Source organism: Alexandromys fortis, unplaced genomic scaffold, assembly GCF_014885135.2.
Source record: "Alexandromys fortis isolate MF-2015 unplaced genomic scaffold, M_Fortis_MF-2015_v1.1 scaffold_0, whole genome shotgun sequence".
In the NCBI taxonomy this organism is placed as follows: domain Eukaryota; kingdom Metazoa; phylum Chordata; class Mammalia; order Rodentia; family Cricetidae; genus Alexandromys; species Alexandromys fortis.
The window spans coordinates 31915104-31939915 of NW_026067949.1; the positions used below are offsets into that span (position 1 = coordinate 31915104).

The 24812-nt window shown below is 38.9% G+C and overlaps 1 protein-coding gene across 2 annotated transcripts in view; it reads left to right on the plus strand.

The window, feature by feature from the left end:
• Exoc1 (exocyst complex component 1) overlaps nt 1–24812 on the plus strand; it is a 39503-nt gene that overhangs the window by 7781 nt on the left and 6910 nt on the right. Inside the window, exons 5-15 of one of the 2 annotated variants that reach the window (XM_050149975.1) lie at nt 1376–1563; nt 2710–2937; nt 3123–3255; nt 4487–4596; nt 8948–9097; nt 14515–14620; nt 18353–18397; nt 19790–19953; nt 20496–20603; nt 22395–22471; nt 23315–23543. In XM_050149975.1, the coding sequence (XP_050005932.1) occupies nt 1376–1563; nt 2710–2937; nt 3123–3255; nt 4487–4596; nt 8948–9097; nt 14515–14620; nt 18353–18397; nt 19790–19953; nt 20496–20603; nt 22395–22471; nt 23315–23543 (1538 nt within the window). The remainder of the gene's footprint in view (nt 1–1375; nt 1564–2709; nt 2938–3122; nt 3256–4486; nt 4597–8947; nt 9098–14514; nt 14621–18352; nt 18398–19789; nt 19954–20495; nt 20604–22394; nt 22472–23314; nt 23544–24812) is intronic. The other variant, XM_050149976.1, reaches the window with a different exon arrangement.

Genomic DNA, 24812 nt, shown 5'->3' on the forward strand with positions numbered 1-24812 from the left:
GAAATAAAAGTAATAGTACTATTGCTTATTAGCTTCCAAAGCACTGACTCAGGAGGAGGAAATGCTGCTAGAGCAGCTTTGTTTATTTTTCACGTTAGTGTGAGGCACTGTACTGGGTGATTTAGGGAGTCTCAGCCCTCTAGTGCTTAATATGGAGTCACATCTGATAGTTCTGCATTTGCACAGTGAGCTAAATGGCCTCATTGAAAAGACAAGGAACATGGCAATGCCTCTCTAGAAACATTTCTGTACTGTAATCTGTAAATTGCATGTACCAGAAATTTTAACACCCCCCCATATATAACTAAATCCGCCTAACATACTGTCTTCTTCAGAGTCAATACTTATCTCACTTGGATTTAGTGTATTTTGTTCTGAGACAAATAAAGTATTTCAAGCCATGCTGAATGAAAGTATTCATTTTCATGTAAAATAACAAACACTAATAGCATCCAGACGTTGTGATTTAATTCCTGTCTTAATCAGACTAGAAAATCGGTGGCTTTCTGTAAAGCTATAGTTAGGGTTAACAGTGATTGTTTATTTTACCTCTATCAAACTTTGTACAAGATGCTCACACACTCAGTGTCTTCCTTTCCCCAAAGTGAATCTAGGTGTTGATCTAGAAAGCACTTCAGATTTGACCTCTCGGTACTTGTTCGGAAGCATGGGAACTGTGCAGTGTTGTGATTTCAGGTCACCACTTCATGTTCCCTCACTGGAATTAGTAAGAAAATTTCTGTAGTCTATCCTTAGCTGTTTCATCTAGGCATGCGAAGTTTTTAAACAATAGCAACAAATAGAAAGTGCAGTCAGTATTTTCAATATTTGCTATTTTTTGTGGATAATACACATGCCTCTCACTTCAATGAAAAGTTATTTCAAAGGTGTGTGTGTGAGAGAGAGAGAGACAGAGAGAGAGGGAGATGAAAATAGCAAAAACAAAGGGAAATGCTACCCAGAAAGAAAGGAAGGAACTGTTCTTTCACAATTCACCATGCTCACAGTTCATCACCGCTGTTTTGTTAGAGCAGCAGCCGTCTCTGGTGGGGAGCAGGGATCAGGGTCATTCCTCATGCCGTCCATCTTAGTGGAATTATGTTTTGAGAGATTTTACCACTTGTAGATCTGTGAGCATACTAGACTGCATGCTTTCTGATGCTCTTAGTACCTCACTTCAGTAACATTGTGATTCTGTATGAAAATAAGGTTGGAGACCTTTTTCATGTATTCTAAATCATTCTTTTCTATTCTTCAACCACTAAGTGTGGCCTGTGCTTATAATCAGTCTTAACTATCTATCTCTTTTAAGTACAGTAACAGTTCTTCCTGTTTTCTGACGACTTGCTTTCATTACATTTTTACCTTCTTTAAGAATCTGTTCCAAGCGGGGAGAATCAGAGTGTAACAGGAGGGGATGAAGAAGCCGTGGATGAGTACCAGGAGTTAAATGCAAGAGAAGAGCAGGACATTGAAATAATGATGGAAGGCTGCGAGTGTGCAATCTCTAATGCTGAAGCCTTTGCAGAGAAGTTGTCCAGGGAGCTGCAAGTGCTCGATGGGGTAAGAATGCCTCATGCTGGGAGTGAGTGGTGCATGGTGGGTTGCAAAACTGGTGGCACTGTGTTTTCTGCCTCGCCATTTCAGCTTTCACAGGGAGAATGCTGTTGTATTTGTAAGCTTATTGCCAGCTGTCACCAAGCTCTATTCTTTTTGTTCAGAAGATAGAGCCAGGTAGTGAGGAGATGGTTCAGTAGCTAAAGCGCTTGGCACTCAAGCTTGAGGACCAGAGTTCAGATCCCCAGAACCCAAGTAAATACTTGGTGGGCATAGTAGCTCTTCTATAGTCCCAACTATTGTGAGTCAGAGATAGGGGGTCCCGGGGGAAAGCTGACTAGACATTCGGGGAGCTTTGGGTTCAGGTGAGAGACCCTGTCTTAATAATAAGAGGAAAAAGCCGGGCGGTGGTGGCGCACGCCTCTAATCCCAGCACTCTGGAGGCAGAGACAGGCGGATCTCTGGGAGTTCGAGGCCAGCCTGGTCTACAAGAGCTAGTTCCGGGACGGGCACCAAAGCTACGGAGAAACCCTGTCTCGAAAACAACAAAAACAAAAACAAAAACAAAAAAAAAAAAAAAAAGAGGAAGAGCTATTAAGGATGACATCCTCCATTTGGGGTTCACGCTCACACATATACCTGCAGATGTGTGTATACGCATGTACGCACATGATAAAAACCATTTCCAGTGAAGACATTTGATTAAGGTTTTAGATTTTGGAATGTCCTTAATATACAATGGGAGATGAAGAAAAGTAGACAACCAGGTACCATCTGAGGGATTAATTTCCCTAGCCTCTGAATAACATTGCCAAAGAAGAACATTTTCATTGTTTGTAAAACAAAAATACCAATAAGTATAAATTAGAATAAGTGAATCATTTAGCAAGTGAGCTGAGTCAGTGTGGTAAGAAGGATCTGGAGCTTGCCACTAAAGGGCTTTAGAGCACAGCCCTCTGATTTCCCTGCACAGTTTCTGAGACACAGTCTCAAACCTTAGTACAGAGACAAGTAAGCCTTCACAAAGCACTGTGAGAAAGGGAAGTGGGAGCTAGTTGACCAGATGCAAAGAGACCTGGCAGTGTTTCCCCCTTGTGCTTCCTTTGCACGTTTAAACAAGATGCACCTTTGTGTTTTCTTTTCTCTTTGTAGGCTAACATTCAGTCAATCATGGCCTCTGAAAAGCAGGTGAATACCCTGATGCAGTTGCTGGATGAGGCCCTAAAGGAGGTGGATCAGATTGAGCTGAAACTGAGCAGTTACGAGGAAATGCTCCAAAGTGTGAAAGAGCAAATGGACCAGATCTCTGAAAGCAACCACCTGATTCATCTCAGCAACACAAATAACGTGAAGCTCCTGTCCGAGATAGAGTTCCTCGTGGTGAGCATCTCATAGATTACCCACAGAGCACAACCAGGAAGTCATGATCATGTGTAAAACTCACTTATAAACCTGTGGGATCAGGATTTAAAGATGGTCCAGACTGGGTGGTAGGGCTCAATAGCACCCTGCCTGTATTTTCCCCACAATTACATGTGCAAGTGGTGTGTTTGAATGTATTCCAGAACCATATGGACTTGGCCAAAGGTCACATAAAGGCCCTTCAGGAAGGGGATCTTGCTTCTTCCCGAGGCATTGAGGCCTGCACCAACGCTGCTGATGCCCTTCTGCAGTGCATGAATGTCGCTCTTCGGCCAGGTATGTTCAGTAGCCGTAATAAGATCTGATCAAGAGCTGAGACCAGCACTGGAACTTGAAGAAAATGCTTTGACTTGGTAGAAATAATTTCGGCTAAGTGATTAAGGATTAATTTACTAGCTGTGCAAATTAGTTTCACAGATTCCACAACGAATTTATTTCTATTAATACTAAGAACATTTTCATTTCAGTTCCTCCTAATTGAACATCATTGTCTCTAATATCTTTACCTTTACAAATTTAGTGTGTGACTGTCTAGTTTTTATTTTGTTCAGTTTTGGGTTAATATCTCACTAAATAGCCAAGGCTGGTCTCAAGCCCATAATCACCCTGCTTCCCAAGTGCTGAGAGTACAGGCACGCACTGCCATGCGGCGCTCTCACTATAATCCTGCTTAAAATGTACTTGTATTATTGTTGTATGTGTGCAGGATGTGTACAAATGTAGCATATTGAGGCCAGACATCTTTGTAGATTCACTTCTCTTCTTCCACCTTTACGTGTGTTCTGGGGATTGACCTCAGCTCATCTGGTTTGTGTGGCCAAGCACCTTTACCTGAGGACTCACCTCGCTGCTCTACCATGATCTTTAGATCTTTCTTATTAAAAGCAAGCACAAGTACCGTTAAGATATGCCAGAGAGGATACGGTTTTCCTAGGCAATGTTTCTAAAACATGAATGTGTATTCAGATCAGCTAGAGGACTTAATAAACATTACCAGGCATAGCCCCCCATTTGTTGGTCAAGCTGAAGTCCTGAAATTCATATTTCTAGTGGTTGCCAGATGATACCAAAGAAGAAACAGTGTGTTGTATTATTTTTTTCCTCAAATTTTATAAAGCAAATAAAAAAAGCCATTAAAGATTTAGATTCTTCAAGACTTAAGTGTGGGTGTCATTAGAATAATACAGATTTGAGCTGCAGCTCAGTGGGAGACTATTTGCCTAACATGCACAGGGCTCTTCTTGGTACTCGGGGAGTTGTGGGGGAGAAAATTCACTAAGCATGCAGGGAAGGCCAGCACGTGCTAGATAGTCCACGAAGAAGAGATGTTTGCTGCACAATTTGGTGACCTGAGATGGCTCACTGGAACTCATGTAAAGGTAAGGCTGAGGATGGGCTCCACAAGCTTGTCCTCTGACCTCCATGCACACTGGCATGGCATTTCTCAGTAAACATGGAGAGACTCTTCGCCCTACTGAGTCAGTGAGGGACTGTTGTTCTGATGCAGGCCACGACATGCTCCTGGCCGTCAAGCAGCAGCAGCAGCGCTTCAGTGACTTGAGGGAGCATTTTGCCCGAAGACTGGCCAGTCATCTCAACAATGTTTTTGTTCAACAGGTAATTTTAATTTACTATGAACTAACATGTTTCCATAGGTCATTTATATGTTGCCCTAAACCGAAATTTCCATAAAAATTTTTAATGTGTTCATTTGGGGCTATAATATATTCCTTTATACATTTCAATGATTGTAAGATTCTAAAATCTGCCTAGTTCCTCATAGAAGTACTTTGGACTACAGGTAACCCTTTACACAGATAGCAAGTTCCTGAAACTGGCTCTAGGAATCAGATAGATAACGGCTTTCATTAGTTACATATGCAATGGCAGGTCTGTGTTGCTGTTGAGCCTCTTGTATTTTTTGGTGTTTACAGGTGAGAATCAATTCTGACATTATTTTCAATGTGTCATAGTTCTGTGTGGTTGAACACATTGTGTACAAGTAGGAAACTAGAGCAACTGTGAATTTTGGTTGATTCAGTCTCCATGTTACAAACTGCATCTTTTTTAATGGAAAAAGGTTTTATAATTAATGACATGGCAACAATAGTTTAATAATGCCAAGGGCACCTTATATAGGGATTTGAGCAGAAGGTATTTTAATAGTTAACATACTTAGGTTCTTGTGGGGTTCTTTTGTCTTTTACTTTATTAGACATACTGAACAGAAAAAATAAGGAGAAATCTTAATAATCAGTGCATTCTCTCTGGAAACATTGGCTTCTCTTTGCAGTATTCTAAAACAATTGTCTTATTATATTTTATTCCCGACTAGTTTACTCAGGCCCTCCTTCAGCTCTATAGCAGGTCCTACTTTCTTTCGGTTCCTGTGAGTACATCAAACTGGCTCAAGCATCTCTGACTTTTTTTCATAAATATATATAAATTTTGCTAAAGTTAGCAGCAGAATTTTATGCTTACAGCTTAACTTACTGATTTAAGCTACCCATTAACTATATTTGTAATAGTTTTAAAATATCCCATTTTGCCAAAAAGGCATTAACCTTATTCTGCTTGCCTTTCTCCATTTCTCTCATTTCCTTGATTTTTTAGTAATTGCTTGGTGGTTGAGGTGCATATTAGACTTTGCATTGGGATCTTTGGAATAAATGCTTCTCATTCTCTCTGTGAGAAGCTCAAAGTCTAGGGACAGACAGACACTTGGGATTGGCAGCTGTGATGGTGGTGCTATGCAAACATCGACAAAGACCACCTTATTAAGCCTGGGAGGGGAAGTCAGGGCAGACTCGCATTTCACTGGGCCTGCAAAATATCAAGAAGGAATCAACTGAAACTCACATAGGAAACTCCTATTTTTCTTAGTTTATTATTTTCAATGCTCTTGACAGTGATGTTATCCACATGTGTAGATGGCATCAAAAAAGACAGTCAGCAAACAGTGGTCTTTTTGCATCCTTAACTATTGACTGTAATATGCGGTTACTCATTCTGTGTGGTGCTTCTTTGCCTTGTAAACTAATGGCTTTTGTTTAAAGTGAATGCTTCCCATTTCTGAAAATCTAATATGTACTGTTAACATGTGAGTGATGCATGATAAAAAAAAAAAAAAACAGTGTTGCAACAGCCTGTGATGTGTTGCCAAAGGTGGGAAAGGATGTCTCAAGTGCAAGAAAGAGATTGTCTCTGTGTTAAACTTAGTCATCAGGATGCTGGGAAGGGGCTAAAGAACATGGAGATTTCCATCCAGGACAAGGCGACAGGAGAGCCGGGAGCTTTTGACTAGTGTGTGATGATGCACCTCTGCCACTTCCCGTTTAGTTGCCTCATTTAATAGAGATAATAAAAGTATCTGCCTCACTTAGACCAGTGTTTGGCTCTAGTAAGGTGCACCATGTTACCTTTAATTAAAAATTCTAGTATCTAGCTGGATGTGGTGGTGCACACCTTTAATCCCAGCACTTGGGAAGTAGAGGCAGGCAAATATCTGAGTTTGAGGCCAGTCTGGTCTATATAGATAGTTCCAGGCTAGTCAAGACTGCATAGTGAGACCATGTTTCGAAAACAAAAATTACATATATATATTTACTGGTAAAATTTTGTAGCTCACCAAGTTTTGTTTTTGATTGTTTGTTTGTTTGTTTGTTTTCGAGACAGGGTTTCTCTGTAGCTTTGGAGCCTGTCCTGGAACTAGATCTTGTAAACCAGGTTGGCCTCAAACTCACAGAGATCCACCTGCTTCTGCCTCCCAAGTGCTGGGATTAAAGGTGTGTGCCACCACCACCCAGCTACTCACCAAGCTTTTATAATGTTTCTTAATTTGAATACCCTGTGAATTATGTTAATCACAGAGTTGCCATTTTATTAGATGAGAACTACATTAAAAGATTAGTGTAAGAATTCAAATTTATATATAAAAACTACCTAAGCAGTGAGCATTCAGTAATCCTGTAATTGTTGGTAATCTATGACTATGTATAAGAGAAACTTTAAAAATTAACGTTTTTAAGTATATGAAGGACAAATTTCTTTATACTTAGTGTTTTGCATGTGATAATTTTATGTTAAGCAACTCAAACAATTTTACAATTACCTGTTATTCTGGAATTATTTATCCAAATGTAAATCTTTTAATAACAGTCTATCTTGACAGTAATAATTAAAGGATTGATAGTCGGTATGTGAAATGCCAGTTTCCCAAGTGTTTGTGACATGGAAATGCTGGGGAAATTAGCATAGTGACATATGCAAAGAGCTTTGTAAACGGCAAGGCACAATTGTTGATGATTAATTCTTCCACTCTCCAGAAGAGACTTTTAATGATTTAAAAGCTTTCTCAACCTGAAATAATATAACTTAATATGTAATAAACTGAGTAAATAGAAATTTGTAGAAAACATCATTTTGTGTCTTGAGTCATTGGGAAAAGTTAATGAAGAAGAATGTTTTGTGCAATGAAAGCAAATGTGACGTTGCTCGGTAACAGTGTTTGGAACGTTTGTCAAGTAGGACACCCGCTTCTCCATCAGCACAGTAGGTAAGAGATCCAGAGAGACACTGCTGAACCTGGAGGTGTAGCATCTATGGTACCTTTGTTTTCTGTGTGCAGTTCTGTAGAGATGTTCTGTAATGTAACGGTATATTAACCTTGAAAACCGGACATTGGTCTGGGAACAGACCAATGACATACATAATAAAGCGTGTAAATTAGAAGTGACAAATCCTTCAAATTGAAATAATTTTAATTCTTTTAGCTCAGGGTGCTTATCAAACCATTGTATTTTAACTAGTAGTACATTTAGGTGATTTTACGAAGTTAATCATCCAACTCCTTTACTTGATTCAGCAGCTTTTGTAAATTTAATGATTTCTGTAAAATACTGATAGTCTGTGAGTAGGCAACTGAAATGAATGGAGATGACTTCAAGTAAATGTGGCTTGTGTTGGTCTTTGCTTGCTTGCTGGAAAATTCTATTTCAAGGACAATCTAGTCTTGCAACTTCCTCATCTTTTTGGCATTGGCTTTCCTCTCCATCACAGATGTTGACTGAATAGCAAGAAAGAGCTAAGTTGTCCAATAAAAGGCTGAGGTGTTTCACTTATAGAGAGATGCTCAGTCATCTCTATACACAGCTACACAGCAGTTGCAGCTTTTGATTCTGGCTAAATGTTTTTGTTTGAATGTTTTCAAAGGAAGACAGAAGTTAGACATGGTTACAAAGATTCCAGTTATGGCTTTCACCCTATGTGACCTGAGCAAGTTACTTAATACCCTGAACCTTGGGTTCTTCTAGAAAATAGGGTTAGTAAGCCAATAATCTAGCAGTCTGTATTTTTCTAAAGCAAAAGTCAAGACACATGATCTGTTTATTACTAATTTATTAACATAAATTGTCAAGGCTTAAAATAGTCATATGTGGTTGTTTGACTTACACATCACTTTAATGGAAAAATTGGAATTAACATTGTTATTAGGGATTATCATGGAAAGACTAAGATATAACCATCTATAGTCCTTATTAACTTTAAAATTTCATATCTTACATTTTTATCTGTTGGAAAAAATAGAGCTTCTGGTAGGAATCGCATTAAGAAAAGTGGACAGTTTGTTTTAGATGACTTCCTTTGGTGTGTTTCTTAATACAGTCTGTATCAAGAAGTTCATTTCTTAATATACTGTAAAGTGATGGAGAGAGGCAAGCTTTACTCAGCTCTCTCAACTCTTTAGAAAGATGGAGTGAGTGCCACCCAGGCATGCTCGTGAGTATTAATGGTGGTAGTTTTCCGTGAATACACACGATGGTAAAAGTCGACAAGTAAGTGCATGGTTTTTATTTTTCTGATTTGCTTGGTATTACTTGACTACATTTGGTTATTATCTCAAATTTTCTATTGTAACAGTGTTCTCTTGAACTTTCCATCATATTAATTACTTATTTACTCCCTCTAGGGTCATGATCAGAGTTCAACTCTTGCTCAGCATTCTGCTGAACTGACTCTGCCCAATCATCATCCATTTCATAGAGACTTGCTCCGATATGCCAAGCTGATGGAGTGGCTAAAGAGTACAGATTATGGAAAATATGAAGGACTAACAAAGGTATGGATTTGATGTCAGTTACTCACTGGGTCTACAGTATAGTCTTAGATTGTATTTTAAACTCCTTAACATAAAACTGAAGTATGTTTTTAACAGAGCAAAAGATAGTTGGACTTCTGAGTGCTCAGTTATTTACTTGGATTAAAGGAACCAGGCATGTACATGATGCACAGACATGAATACAGGAAAAAATACACTTAAATGAATACATCTATTTTTAATTTTTTAAAAAGTATCTGTTAAAAAAAAAAGTATGTTTATTGTAGTAAGGAGATTGCTTGTTTGTTTCCCGGTTGCCCAAACTCCCGAAATAACCACACAAAAACTATATTAATTAAATCACTGCTTGGCCATTAGCTCTAGCTTCTTATTGGCTAGCTCTTACATATTAATTTAACCCATTTCTATTAATCTGTGTATCACCACGTGGCCGTGGTTTACCAGGTAAAGTTCCGCCTGGTGTCTATCTCTGGCAGGGCTATATGACTTCTCTCTGACTCCACCTACTTTCTCCCAGCATTCAGTTTAGTTTTCCCCGCCTAGCTCTACTCTACCCTATCAGTCCAAGCCAGTTTTTTTTATTAATTAACTAATCATATTCACAGCATACAGAGGGGAATCCCACATTACCTCCCCTTTTCTGTTTAAATAAAAAAGGAAGATTTTAACTTTAACATAGTAAAATTACATATAACAAAATAGGTATCAAGCAAAAATTACAGTTACAATATTTATATCTACTTTGTCTTTTATCATAACTAAGGAAAACTATAATTATAACTATAAATTCTTTGACTCCATCAAAGACTCCAGAAGGATATAATATTATCTAAGTAAGGAAGTGCTTTGTAAAAAACTTCCAAAACTCTAGAAATGACAGACATCTTATTGCCTGGACAGTCACCCAAAGTTATTTTGTACCGTTGGGGCATCCATCTTTAGCCTACTGGCCCATAGTATCTGGCAGACTTTACCATGAAGCAGGAAATTTCAAAGACAGTTCCACCTATATTGGCAGTTTGTCAGTCACTTTCTTCTGTATCCTGCAGAATGTCTGGCAGATTCTTTCATGAAACAGGAAACCTGAAAGACAGTCTCACCTTTAGGCAAGTTCAGCAGTCATTTCTCTATGAGTCCTGCATGTCCAGTCCATACAGTATACCATCAAGCAGTCCAAGCAAGAGCAGTTTTTTGCCCAAATGGCTAAACAGCTCCATAAGGAACCTTTTCGATGCCCAGCTTCCTCTTGAAATAGGTTGGTACAGCTAGGAACAGATGTGTCTCATTGTCATGAAAAGTCTTAAGTTAATAATTTAAACATTTTAAGTGCCATATTCTGAAGGTCTCTGAAAGATTTGGAGAATACCGATCTAACTGAACTATATTTTTATATATCTAGAAACCTAACTAACATAACTAGAAGCTTGACTATTATAGATGACTCTTTATTAACCTGTATTTCTTAATTATACATTACTTTTTTTTTTTTTTTTTTTTTTGGATTTTCGAGACAGGGTTTCTCCATAGCTTTTGGTTCCTGTCCTGGAACTAGCTCTTGTAGACCAGGCTGGCCTCGAACTCACAGAGATCCGCCTGCCTCTGCCTCCCGAGTGCTGGGATTAAAGGCATGTGCCACCACCGCCCAGCTTATATACATTACATTTTTAAATGAGCTTCACAGATACAATGTCATAATCAAGAGCAGAAATATACATAAAACAAAACGGATCTTAAACTATATCAATAGATCAAGATCCCTACTAATGCAAAGTATTTATATCCAGCTTTAAATGTAAACAAACATTTATAAGCAATATTTGGGAATTTAGTTGTGGTTCTCTCCAGACTGCTTCCTGCTATTTGTTGAATGAAGTAATTTTGGAGGGTGTTTATGGCAACCTTTCAGGGGATCTTGGTCCATCAAACTGCATTAGTCTGGAAGGATTTCACAGGTCCTCATCCTCTGTGGAAACGAAAGAACTACTTTTCCAAAGCAACAAATCCTTAGACCCATATTTTGAAGACAAGATACCTTTGAAGTATATATGTTGGTTACTTAGCTCCTTTACAGTCAAAAAAATTCAAAGAAAACACAATAATATACATAATCTAGACTCTGTTCATATTTCATCTTTACATGGCATATTTGTTTTTACTCTATTACTTTTCTGTACTCTGTCTCTTTAAAGACTGTTTTTTTTAAACCATTCATTTCTTTTTATAACTCTTCATACTCTTTCTTCTCTCTCCCATGCCTGTGTACATTTATCTAACACTGTGACCCATTTAGAGGTCCTTTTTTTTTAAATCTGGATTTGTCTTTATTGCGTATCTGTAATCCACTCATCAGTAGGTGTGAGGCTCTAGTTAGGCACCAGCTGTCCAGTGTTAAATGTTGTCTTCAGCAAGAGGACCTTACCATTCATAAACTGAGATTTTTTAGAAAGGGAAGATGAATCTGGTAAAATGTATTCAAACCATAATTTTAAAAGCCTTTTAAGGACTGGAGAGACAGCTCAGCTAGTAAAGGTGCCTGCTGCCAATCCCAGCAGCCTGAGTTCAGTTCCCAGGACCCACACGGTAGGAGAGAACCAACTCTCATACTCACCTTCTGACTTCTGCCAGCTCTCCCACTCTCGGCCTCCGCCCCACCCCATACACACACAAGCAGTGTGGATGCACAAGAATACTTTTCAGAACAAATGTTTATCCCCTGAAGTGTCCATGTGCATCTGACTTGGCTTGCTAGTGTTGGTATGATTCTTTTTGCTCCTCAAATGGGTCTTTTGAGTGTTATGCAATTCTTCTGTTACATTATTCTGTTTTGTTTTATCAAGAGAATTCTGATTTGGAGGTGCGTAAGTAAAAATATTTATAGTACTCAAATTCTTTCCCTTTTGAAGTTTTAGGAGATTAATATTTTAAATAATTAAATACATCTTCTTAAGAGTTTCATGCAAACAAGTGCTTTGTTCCCTAGTGACTATTCAAATAAGTAATCAATAAGCTTTTTGCCTAATTGTGTTCTCAGAGGATTGTCTTAATCTTTACATATTATGCATTATTCATGAATGTAGTTTAAAGTGAAGAAATAAGATGAGTGCCAACCTAGTGGTGACTTATGGATCATTCTCTGCTCAGAGGGTAGTTTTTTCCTACAAGAGGATAACTTTGAATGATACTACTAATGAACTTTTTAAATGAAATTGACTTATATTCCAGGAATGTTACTTGATCCTTTGGTTTGAGCTTTTGGTGCACATGTGTGTACATACATACACACACCTTATATGGCCAGTTTAGTTGTTGAAGTATTGTAAAAAAAAAAATCAGGAATTTTGTTTAAAAGGAAGAAGAAATGACATAAGAACAACAACAGAAAGAACCCAAATAAACCAACAAGCAAGCCCATATTCTTTTAGCACTCAGTTGGGTATACACAGCTCACATTTGGTGGAATGAATAGGAAAAGCCCATCCCAAATTCTTGAGGGATGAGGATTTATCTTCGCCGTCACTCCCAGCTGCACTCAGGCCCACTCTAGACCTTATTTTGTTTCCATAACTAGAGCCTGTGGAAGGCATAGGGACTGTGGTCATGTCGTCCATCTGCTCAGGCACCTTCTCTCCCAGGACTCCAGCATCTGTCTGTGTGAGCGCATATAAGGTGCTTCCCTCATGATTAGGGACATCCGAGCTTTTCCGAGACTGACTGACATATCTCCGTCTTAGTTCTAGTGCCCTCCTCAGCAGCACATATACCATAAAATTAGAACAACACAGATTAGCAAGACCCCATGCGTACATGGGTACATATTCATGAAGCATTACATATTTTTATGATGGAAAATTTTCATACTCATGGATAGGCAAATCCACACTGTGATTATCAGTCTTAGTTCACAGTTGAGGCATGTGCCTGGTTGGGTTAAAAAGAAGAAAAAGGTCTCTGGAAGACAACTTACAGCCAGCACAAAGCAAAATTGAAAAGGCTGCTTGGGACAACAGTATTTAAATTTCAAATCAGATATTACAAGGAAATTTTGTGGTACATTTTAATTTGTATGTGCTTTTGGATTAATACACGATCATAGGAAATAGCTGCTTAGTTGAGTGACTTTTCTTACAGATATGATCTGTACTTTGCAAAGGAACAGACACTGAAGTATGTTAGAGAACCTACTCTATAGAAAACGATAGATTGATTTGTGATAAAGAATCTTGAAGGTAAAATTCTGTACTGAGTTTAAAAGAATAACTGCGAACATCCAAACTGGCTAGGCTCCCACCAAGCCGGAACATGAAGTAGGATCAGAACCCCTTGCCATTGACCTTGGCTTCTCATCTGTCCATGAGAGGGAGGGGGAGAGGAGTGGGGGGAGGGGGAGAAGAGTGGGGGGAGGGGGAGGGAAATGGGAGGCTGGGAGGAGGCGGAAACTTTTTTTTTCTTATTCTCAATAAAAAAATAAATAAAAAGATCATATATATAAATGATTGACTACATATAAAAAAAGAATAACTGCGAATAATTATTCTATGGTAGATTTCCTGAAATTTAGCTAAATTCTTTAATCATTTAACTTAGGACCTGGAAAGATACATGAGCTCTACTACTGAAGAATCCTTATAGGGCTACATAGAGTATTTCATGTAAGGATAGACAGATGTGATAAAAAAAAAATTAGTCTTTATGCTAAATAATAGGTGTTTTTATTTAAGGCTCAATTAATCAAATCTGTTTTCAGAAAATTATTTTGAAAATTGTGTTGTATGTATACTAATGAAATTCTGACCTTTGGGTTTACACCCAAAGCTGACCAGGGTCAGTGAAATCAGAAGATCTCCTCCATTGCCATTGGCACTGCCGGGCAACATGGTAGCATGGAGGGAGAAAGGCGAAGATTCCCAGAGCCCTTCAAAGTGAAGTGGCGTCAGCCTCATGAAGATTCCTGCACCCTTCATCTCTGTAATCCGCCCCAGGGAACCAGAAAACCCACTGTAACATTGTCATAACAACACTGAAATAGTTCCAGTGTCCTTTGCTAGGGAATTGGATCACTGGATTTGTGGTGCGCCACACACTAGAACACCGTGCCTCCGTTACAGTGCGGCAGGAGAAGCTCAGCTGTTCCGCTTCACATACCCTAGCCTGAGTGGTTGTAACTCCATTTAAAATGTACCAAGGCAATGCGTAACCATGGAAATAGAAGTGTGATTGCTTGACTTGGCGTTTCTGTAAATTTTAATGATATGCTTCCTTACCTACTCAGTCTGCTTTCTTTCTCAAGACAGAAAATAGCCTAACTTTTTTATATTCTCTGAAATACACTACGGTTTTACAAGCATGGAGGATTTAAAGGAACGATTAAGGAGAAAATTGTTAGTTTACTAATAACTACGTATTTCGTTTATTTTAAGAATTACATGGATTATTTATCCCGACTATATGAAAGAGAAATCAAAGATTTCTTTGAAGTTGCAAAGATCAAGATGACTGGCACCACTAAAGAAAGCAAGAAGTTTGGTAAGCCTAGCGTGGGCTCAGTGTCCGCTTTTGAAGTAGTCTTACTGAATGGTAACTCCAAGGCTTTAGCAAGGCAGGAGAAAACACAATAGAGTTCAAGAAAGAGGAGGGCTAGCTAATATATTTGATTTACAGGTGTTTCAAAGAAAGTGTATTTGAAAAGAAATGTGTATCCATATTTTTTTTCACAAGCTAAAACTATATAGTGTATCAGTCCGGCAGCAGTTGGGCATTCACACTGTGATTGGCGGTCACTGTTGCTAGGGAAAGCAGAGGTGAGAAAGTTAGGTGCAGCCTGGCAGAGAAGGGATAGAGTGTGGTTTCTGATCCCCAAGATCTTTGCAGGTCGGGGTCAGTCATTGCTCTCCACAGAGAAAGAACTAAAAGTCATTCCTGGCTTCTTACTTCTCACTGGCTGCTTTAAATTTAGAAAAAGTGTTTATTTTCTCTCTTGCCTGTGGTATACAGAAATGTCACCCAAATCTCTCTTGTGATTGTTCCTTATTTTCTAAAGCAAAATATTGGAGCATATTGCTTTTTATTTCCTAATATTTAAAGGGACAAAAACATTGTTCAAAAGAAAAGCCAGTGAAAGTATCAAGCTAAGAAAAGATGTGCTGAGGCCACGTTCTGCTCTTGCATGTACCCATCTCTGGAGTTCTCTTTGGATGGAGTTCTGTGCCTATTCAAATCCAAACCTGGCCTTAAAGGGCTACATCGTGTACTCCTCGGTGTCTCTGGAGTCCCTTTAGAATGCTGAGTTTAGCATTGGCTGTTGAAATGAGCCTGTGCCCTAAGCAATGGCAGGAAACAGGCAGCAGTGTTGAATATTGCTGGGTCCTGCTCCCATCTGTTCTTCGGGGCAGAGAAGACTGCCCTTAGATGTCACCAATTTTAGCCACTGTGTTAATTACTGTGGTCCAGACTTTGAAGTGCTTTGGATTTGTCTTTACTATGCTACACTTCATAAAATACTGTCTTGGGACAGGAGGCTATTGAAAACAGACATGCTAACTCATCCTAAAGGCTAATTGTTCTAAAATAGCAGTGTGTTTATATCTTGTTGATGTTTCACTGTGGATATGTTATGCCTTTTTTGGCAAAGAGCATATTATTAATGCAGTTACGTGTTTAGTGTTTCATTAAGTATATTTGTCATCACTTGTTAATGTGCCATTTTATGCTGAGAAATCTCTTTTCAGTATATCAAAACAAGTTGCATATACTTTAAGATAACTGATATAAAAATACAACTTAAATAAAATGTAATAGTATCTTTATATTATTATCACATCTTAAAGCTTAAGCCTTTTCTTACTCTAAGTTCTTAAATTATCTTGTTAAAATATTTTAATTTACATAATACAGATTTAAAATACATTTTTATAATTTTAAAGCAATGTCATAGCAAAAGGATAAATCTGTAGTTATTAAATGCTGATGGATAGGAGGGTAATTTGTGATAATTCATCACAGAAGATTAGAGTATCAGTTATTTTGTCATCAAATACAAGAGAAAAACTAAATTCAGGGGATAGCAGCAGTTTGTTGGTCTCTCAGCATTTGACTTGTTAACATTTTAAAAGTAAAATTCAAGTTAAACACACGTCTTAAGAAATTCCCAATTAAGTAGGTTGAAATTTTTCCTAAGAGATTTTTTTCAATAATCCAGATTACGTGTAAATGAACTCTAATAGTAACTATAATTACAATTGGAACCCCTGGGTTTGGAAGGTTAGCTTTTCAATGACTTCAGGTCCTCACTTTAAATAGAAACTTCTTATTGTCCTTGCTCTGGCGATCCTTCCGCATAGGTGCTGGTAACAGTTTACCTTACAAATGGAAGAACATGACACAGAGGGCATCATCAGAATGGGGACGCCTCTTCCTTTCTGGAAACTTAATTTTATCTTTAGCATCACTCAAGAAATTCAAAATAGGTTAATGATGTCAAGAGAATATCTGTTCTTTGTGATAAAAATCTCTATATAAATTATTCCCTCTTTTGATGAATAATTTACCTCGATATCCTCAGAGATGTAGGGTTTTCCTCCTGGCATTGAAACTTTGATGGATTCTTCCATTCCTCTTCTCCAAATGTACTTAATGAGATAGAGGCAACGGAGACTGTTATTTTTACAGGTGTCGCTGGGGACAAGGTAGTGCTTACACGTGGACTTCAGCTGTTGGGTTTGACATATAACCATATATAAAATACATATCTTAACTATAAGAAACAAATAAGTTATTTGTAAAATATACATAAGATTTTAGTTCCTTTGTATATATAGTCACGTGATTATAGTGCCCCTGTTTAATATTACAAAATCTTTACAATGGTGTCAGAAACCATCTTATTGTTTCTCAATGAAATTAAGATTTTTGATTCCAAAGGTAGTTGAATACAAGGCTGGATTCAAGGGTTGGCGGAAGATTAATTCAATAATGTTTATAAATGTCCATTGTCAGCAGTGGAAGTGTAGCAGTAAACAGAGGCCCTGATCCACTACTCCTGTGTTTATTATCTACTGGAGACTACTTAAAGATATTTAAGACTTTATCTGAGTCTTTGCTGCTGAGAAAGAATTTAGATGTTTTGAGTTCCAAATTATTAATGGGCAATACTGGTGACTAGTCATGATTGTCTGCTTAAAAAAAGACTTTGAAATAGACTTTGCTCTCGGAAGGTGAGCCCACGCCCCCGGAATAGTGTTCACATTAGTGGACAGTTAGCTGCATTGTGAGTTCGCCACTTTAATATCTGCCCTTCCTGTTCCATGTCCCCTTGAACTTCCGGTGGCCGAAGCTGGCATCCCAGTGCTAGCATGGGAATGACCAGGACAGAACTCTACTTGGGCCTTTGCCTCAGGTGTGGCCTGGCACTGTGCCGGTTGACACATTGCTCTCTGTTTTTAAGCAGCTTTTAGATTATCATTTGTTCTTTAGTCCCAGTTTATGATTTGGTTCTTACCTTTTACCTGAACTTCTGAGTGTAAGTTCAGATGGTTCATGGCTTAGGCTCTAATGTTGATCTATACATACGGTGTAGAGCAGAGTTTGAGAATAAAAGAAATGTCAGATGTCTGATAGATTCAGACTTCCCTAGCTAGTCTGCCCCTCGCACTGCTCTTCCACACACAGCTCCTGACTGCTGTCTCCCCACCTAGTCCTAGATTCACAGGCTAGTGACCAAGGAATCCAGTGCACATTTGATTTTCATTTTAAAGCTGTCTTCAAAGGCCCACCTGCATTATTTTTGACAGATAAAGTAAAAGATTAATGTGGTGGGGATTCCCTTCAGAGGCTTTCAGGAGATATAGGATTGTTAATGCCTAAAGCGACCCCTTCATTCTTCACTGTATTAAATTACTTGAGCTTCATTTTCTCAAGAAACAAAGCCTTGTGAATTCATTCTTTTAAACGGAAGTGTACCAACTTCCCAAGCTAAGCCAACAACAATCCCACTCATTTAAAGAGGGTTTAAACACTGATACTTTTCCTGAATATCTAAGTAGAAGCCCCACATTAAAGGAGTAGTCAGATGTCTCTCATAGTTTCTCAACAGTCACAGAGCAACTCTCCGTGTGTTTGCACCCTCATTAGTCAGTGCTCACAGTTCTTTGCATGTGTCTTTTAAACTAGAGCTCTAACTGCCTCTTGTGCATGGTTTGTGCAAATTGCAGTTTATTAACTTGTCTTTGTCTTTGATGCTTGCAACCTAATCCATCACAGCTACACTGCCTCGAAAAGAAAGTGCTGTCAAACAGGACCCAGAGAGTGAGTATGCTTCCTGTGCTAGTAGGCGCCCTCAGTGCATGGTTGTTAATGTCTAGGTGTTAGTTACCTGTCTTGAAAACATTAATAGCAGATATGTTGATTGCAACAAATCGCCAGGTATTGGAAAAAGAAACCCAGCATGGTGGTTGTGTGTACATCCAAGAAATAAGTGACGTGGTTACAGTTACACAGCAAGGGCTGAAAGCTTTGTTGTGAGGGTTTATGGGAGACCTTAACATTGCACTTCTGTTACAGGCTGTGTTTAGAAGAGCTATAACTATTACTAGAGGGGCACTGGAGGGATGGCTCAGCAGTTAGAAGCACATACTGCTTTTTGAGAGTACCTGAATGCAGTTCCCAGCACCCACCTCAGTACCTCACAGCCACCTGTAACCCCAGCTCCAGTGGGATCCAATGCCTCTGGCTTTGCTGGCACCCTCACTCACATGCACATGCACACACATGCACAATTAAAATAGTAATAAAAATAAATCCTTGAAAAAAGTCTTAGAGGTGTGGTAATAGTTTGTATAATGAGGTCAAAGCTTGAATTGTCCTTATTAGAACATCATTTTTCCTTTCTGCCTTAGTAAACAGTGCAAGTTAACAGAGCAGTATTCAGGAAGGGTGGTTTCTTCAGTGTTGCACTGTTTATATTCTGAATAAACCTTATATGTTCTTTTAAGCATAACCATTAATTCCTTAATGTGTGGAGGCTGTTACTCATTTTCTCCATGGCCATGATGAATTCCTAAATTCTACCTAAGCACAAATGTCTCCTACTTATATGGTTAGTGATGTCACATTTCAATTATATTTTAAAGATATCAGATGCACATGTATCTGCCATTAGCTAAGTAACCTACTGAGAAAAGCAAGGTTTTTAGATACAGGAACATACTAAGTTTAATCATAAATGATTGGCTTTCATGGGAAAATATGTCAGGAATTGATAGTTTCTTGTGGTCCAACTTCACAGATTGGTATTTAAGTAGAGATGATTGATACTTGGCTGCAGGTTTTTTTTTTTTTAGAAATATTACAGAGTTCTGTCAACTGTAGTGTTAGCACAGCTAACATGACCATCATCTCTGTTCCTGCCCATATACTTGAGCTTAGAGATAGCACCAGATGCTTTACTTTTAGGATGGGATGGGGCAGAGCATAGACTGTCTCATCAGCAAGGTCCTTTCCATGCTAGTCCATAGACACATGGAGCTCTCCTTCAACATTCTGTGCAGTAGGACCCAGCGTTAGTGAGTGTCATGGGTTCTACAAAACATGCAGTAGAATCTAAGTCCCAGAAGACCGAGACTCTAAAAGGTAGCCCTTAGGCAGGTTGTAGGTCTTTTGTTCCTGAGACACAGCTTTCAAAGTTCTGTTATTTCTTAGGTCTCCATGGGAGCTCTGGGAAACTCACTGGATCAACTTCTAGTCTGAATAAACTGAGCGTCCAGAGCTCGGGCAATCGCAGGTCCCAGTCATCCTCCCTGCTGGACATGGGGAACATGTCTGCCTCAGACCTTGATGTCGCCGATAGAACCAAATTTGATAAGGTAAAATAACAGGCAATTTTTAGCACTAGCATGTGATTACCTTAAGTGTTTTTAGAGATGGAGGCTCCTGGGACAACTTTTAGGTCATTACCATGTCCCTCCAACTCTTATTTGAATCTGAAAAAAAAATCCCCATCAAAAATGGCAACTAAAATATGAATTATCAATTAAGTAACATAAGAGCTTCATTAACATTTATTTGTTACAAATATGACATCAAATCACACCTTAGTTGTTTGAGGAATGACAGAATCAAGAAGGAGTAACACTTCACTGTCGGCTGCCATGCCTCGAGTAAGTTTCAAGGTTTGTCTTCCTTTTGTGTTTGAAGTGACTGTGAGTCTTCTCTTCAGTCTGTTTCACCTTGGAATTATGTTACTCTGTCAGTCCTGGGAAAGTTTGTCATTGGCACATTGGAGGAGTCTAACTTAGGAAATTATTCATACTTTGACCTGTGTCCTTGCTGAAGAGTGAACTAAAGGTGGCATTTGTTTAAGCATCAATTCAATTCTTTAATCCTTGGGTCATTTGATTTCCTTCAGATCTTTGAACAGGTACTGAGTGAACTGGAACCACTGTGTCTGGCAGAACAGGACTTCATAAGTAAATTTTTCAAACTACAGCAACATCAAAACATGTCTGCATCAATGGTATGCTTACGTTTATTTGAACAGTGTTCATAGTCTGTAACATAATTAACCTCGTTACTATTATTATGTGTTCACAATTTCAGTATCCAAACTGAAAAGGAAAGATTTGCAATAAACCAGTCTTTAAGTATTTTTTTTTATTCACAGAATACTGAAAACAGGAAAGTAGTTGGGAGTTTGGATTTCTAGTGTTCTAGAATGTCTTAAACCAACAACCTCTGTCCTAACAAAGGAGGAAATGTCTGCCTTTGTTTTGTAGAGAACATCATTCAAAAAGCAATTTTAAGCAGGATGTGGTCACTCATGTCTATAATTCAAGCTTGGGAAATTTAGGTGAGAGGATTATATGAGTTCTAAGCTAGCCTGGGATGCATAATATAAGATCTAAAAGACCAAAAGTCCTACCAATTTTAGTGTTCCCAAAGAAAAACACAACCTAAGAGATAATGCTGTACAGAGAGGGATGGGAGCATCAGCTTTGAGTCCAATTTTGTCTTGTGGCCTTGCAAGTGTACATGTGCACTGTAGCTGGTGTCCTAATCCCCAGATTCTGCTCCCGTAATGTGAATATAGCAATTCCTCCTCAGCCCCTTCATGGCGTAAGTGTAAGAGGATGAAATGAGAGGAATTCTGGAAAAATCACAGTTCAGATGAGAGTCATCTTAAAAAGTTATGCCTCAGGCAGCCAGCGTATGCAAAGCCATCATAAGATGAGTGAGAAATTTGTTACTATTGGGAGTCCGTTCCTCATAGTAGGAGTGTTGCTTGCTATGCTTCAGAAAGAATTTATGATAGCATTTATATGTTTATTTTTTATTATTTTTATTTTATCTCTGTGCATGTTTTGTCTGCATGTTTGTCTGTGCCCCATGTGTATACATTGCCCAGGGAAGCCAGAAGAGGGTGTAGGATGCCCTGGACCTGGAGTTACAGGTTGTGAGCTGTCATCGGGGAAGTGGGGTGCTGGGAATCCCACCTGAGTCCTTTGAAAGAGCAGGCAGTGCTCCCAACTGCTGAGCCATCTTCCAGCCCCACAACATTTTTTAATGCTGAAGTTTTCATTCTAAAGTTGTTGGATGTTTTTTTTTTTTATTTGTTTGTTTTGGTTTGGTTTTTTGTGGCAAACTTCCTTTACATCTGAGTACATTCCTGTTCTCATGTCCTCCTTTCTTCACAACCATACCACATGTACACATAAATAAAGATAACTAATTTTTTTACCCTATATTAGTCCTTGGGGGTCGGGGTAAAAACAGGCTGGTGAGATGGGTCAGTGGGTAAAGTGCTTGCTGAACAAACCTCATGATCTGAATTCAATTCCCGGAGCCCACATAGAGCCTAGGCAGTTTGGATGCTCACCTTACTAGACCTGGATGGAGGTGGGTAGTCCTTGGATTTCCCACAGGCCAGTGAACCCTGATTGCTCTTTGGGCTGACGAGGAAGGGGGACTTGATTGGGGGAGGGGGAGGGAAATGGGAGGCAGAGGTAGGGAAGAGACAGAAATCTTTAATAAATAAATAAATAAAGAGTGAACTGAAAGAACAGCCTCTACCACATTGTCCTCTGTCCTCCATTCTTGCTCTGTGACACTTCACATGTGTGCGCATACACACCCACGCAACAGTTTAATATTTTTAAATATAAGAACACGTTTCATGAAACTTTCTTAAATAATGTATATGTTACTTTAATAGTAGTGAAAATATTACTGTTTTCCATAAAGTATTTTCTTGTAGGTATTTTAACATGTAGCAGACTTTTGGTATATGAATTTGTCACTATTTTTGCAGACTGAAGCAGAAGACGTGGATGGTGTTTCATTATCACGACAGCATAGTTCTGGCACACTGCCGCCTGTTTCATCTGAGTATGTCTTTATTATTATCTGTTGTTTGTAATGGAAAAGGTAAACTTGGATTGAGGCATAAGAAAGTGTTACTAATGGAAATAGCCACACAGTTCTCAGTAACCTGCTGGTACCCATATAGAATGGACCTGTGTGTGCTGTTGCTATGATGATGAAAAGCCCTGTAAAGCAAAGGGTTTATTTTGTCCCATAGTTAAGGTGGGGAAGTGGAGGCAGCAGGAACTTGAAGCATGTGGTCATGTTCTATCAGTGTCAGAAGAGGAGAGCAATGAGTGCCTGTGTTTAGCTCACTTTCTCCTTGTTATACAATCCAGAAGCCAGCCCAGGGAATGGTGCCACTCACAGTAGGCAGATCTCCCCACCTCAACTAACCTTATCAAGGTCATCCCATGGACGTGTCCAGAAGCGGTCTAGCATAGATAATTTCTCACGGATGTACATGGAGGCATGTTTCCTGGGAGATTCTGGATCCTGTCCAGGTGGAGTCTCTGCTAGTCCTTACATGTGCTCGCTCTCCTGTTGTTGGTCCTATTAAAGGCCTCATCTTAAACTGCTCTGTCTGGAAATCACAGATGGATGAGTCCGTGCTAGTGTTTGCTGCTAGATAGTAATGGATTTCTTAGAGAAAGAAAAGCACAGTTCAGTGCCCAGCTTTACAAATGAAGCAAACAATTCGCTAGTTTTATATTCAGAACTGCTATAGAATAGTTCATCATAGTTTGACATTTTTAGCTGCAGTACCAATTTTTAGCTATATTTTTATATACTAAACTGCAGTTACATTTAAAGGTTGATTTACCTGAGGTTTATATTAATTAACTAATTTTCTTACTTTCTGAACAGGAAAGATATGATTCGCCAAATGATGATTAAAATATTTCGCTGCATTGAACCAGAACTGAACAACTTAATTGCATTAGGAGATAAAATTGATAGCTTTAACTCCCTTTACATGTTAGTCAAAATGAGTCACCACGTGTGGACTGCACAGAACGTGGACCCTGCTTCTTTCCTAAGTACTACATTGGGAAATGTTTTGGTGACTGTGAAGAGGAACTTTGACAAATGCATTGTAAGCTATTAAGATTAACTCAAGAACACGTCATTATGTAAAATGGCTAATTTGTTTAATCCAGGGTCTGGTATTCATAACCCCAAAGCTATGAGGTAGGGAATTGGCAGCAGTCCATTTGAACAGAATAAGTTGGAGTGTTTGGCTAGAAAGGCACATGCATAGGGACAGCTTCTGCCCGAGTGACCCAGTGGGTCCCTGATGACTCAGTTTACTGAACTGCGACATTTGGTTTAATGAAACAATTGAAAGGCATTTGGATTTGTTGTTATTTTCATATATTCTAGTAAAATTGATTTATTTTAATTGATAGTTTAAATGATTATAATTTATTTTAATTAATAGTATGCAAAATCATACTGCTATCTTTTTTTAAGAATCAGTTGCTGCGGGGTAGGCATGATGGCACATGCCTTTAGTCCCAGCACTCAAAGACAGAGGCAGGTGGATCTCTGAGTTTTAGACCAGCCTGGTCTACAGAGCTGTACAGAGAAACCTGTTGCTAATAACATCTAGCAATCATCATGTTCCTCATAAAATAAAAACAATACAAGTAGCTTTATTGTTACCTGTTGGACTTTTACAGTTTGCAGGAATGAATAAGCCTGGTTCTTTAAAACATTTTCATTTTGTTAATGTACTTTTGGAGTTTTATCATTTGAATATATCTACTGTGTAGCCTGTAAGTTATATCTAGTTCTTAAATATCCATAGAATAATGGCAGGTGAAAATATTAAGGACAATTAAAACTCATTTCATGCTTTATGCTTAAGCACTGTCTAGATTGGGAATGTATTTCAGTGGTAAATGGTGTGCTTGGCATGTGTAAGGCTAGAGCCTCATTCCCCAGCATCACACAGACAGCACATCCCTCTCCAGTGTTGGTAACTAGGAGCTTCTTACTCCAGGAAGACGTTTGGGAGGAAAAGGAAGAGCTAACAAAGACTGAGATAATGGAGTGAGTGATCCTGGAGGTCAGGCACTGTCCATTTCCAGAGCATGAGGTCCTGGTGCTTTTATCAGCACATGGCCTGGCAGAGAAAAGTGCGTCATACCTGATAGCCTGAGTAATTCACAGCAGTCTAGCGCAGGCCTGAGAGTGCACAGATGCAGCTGACCCTCACATTACCACCTCCTTGGGGAGGTGATGCCAGCGATACCTTCCTGAGTCATGTGACTCTCAGGTTACCAGCACCTCAGGAGGCGATGCTGGTGTTCAAGAGGTGGAGTTATTTCCCAGAGTCAGCAGTTAATAAGTGACCCCGTAG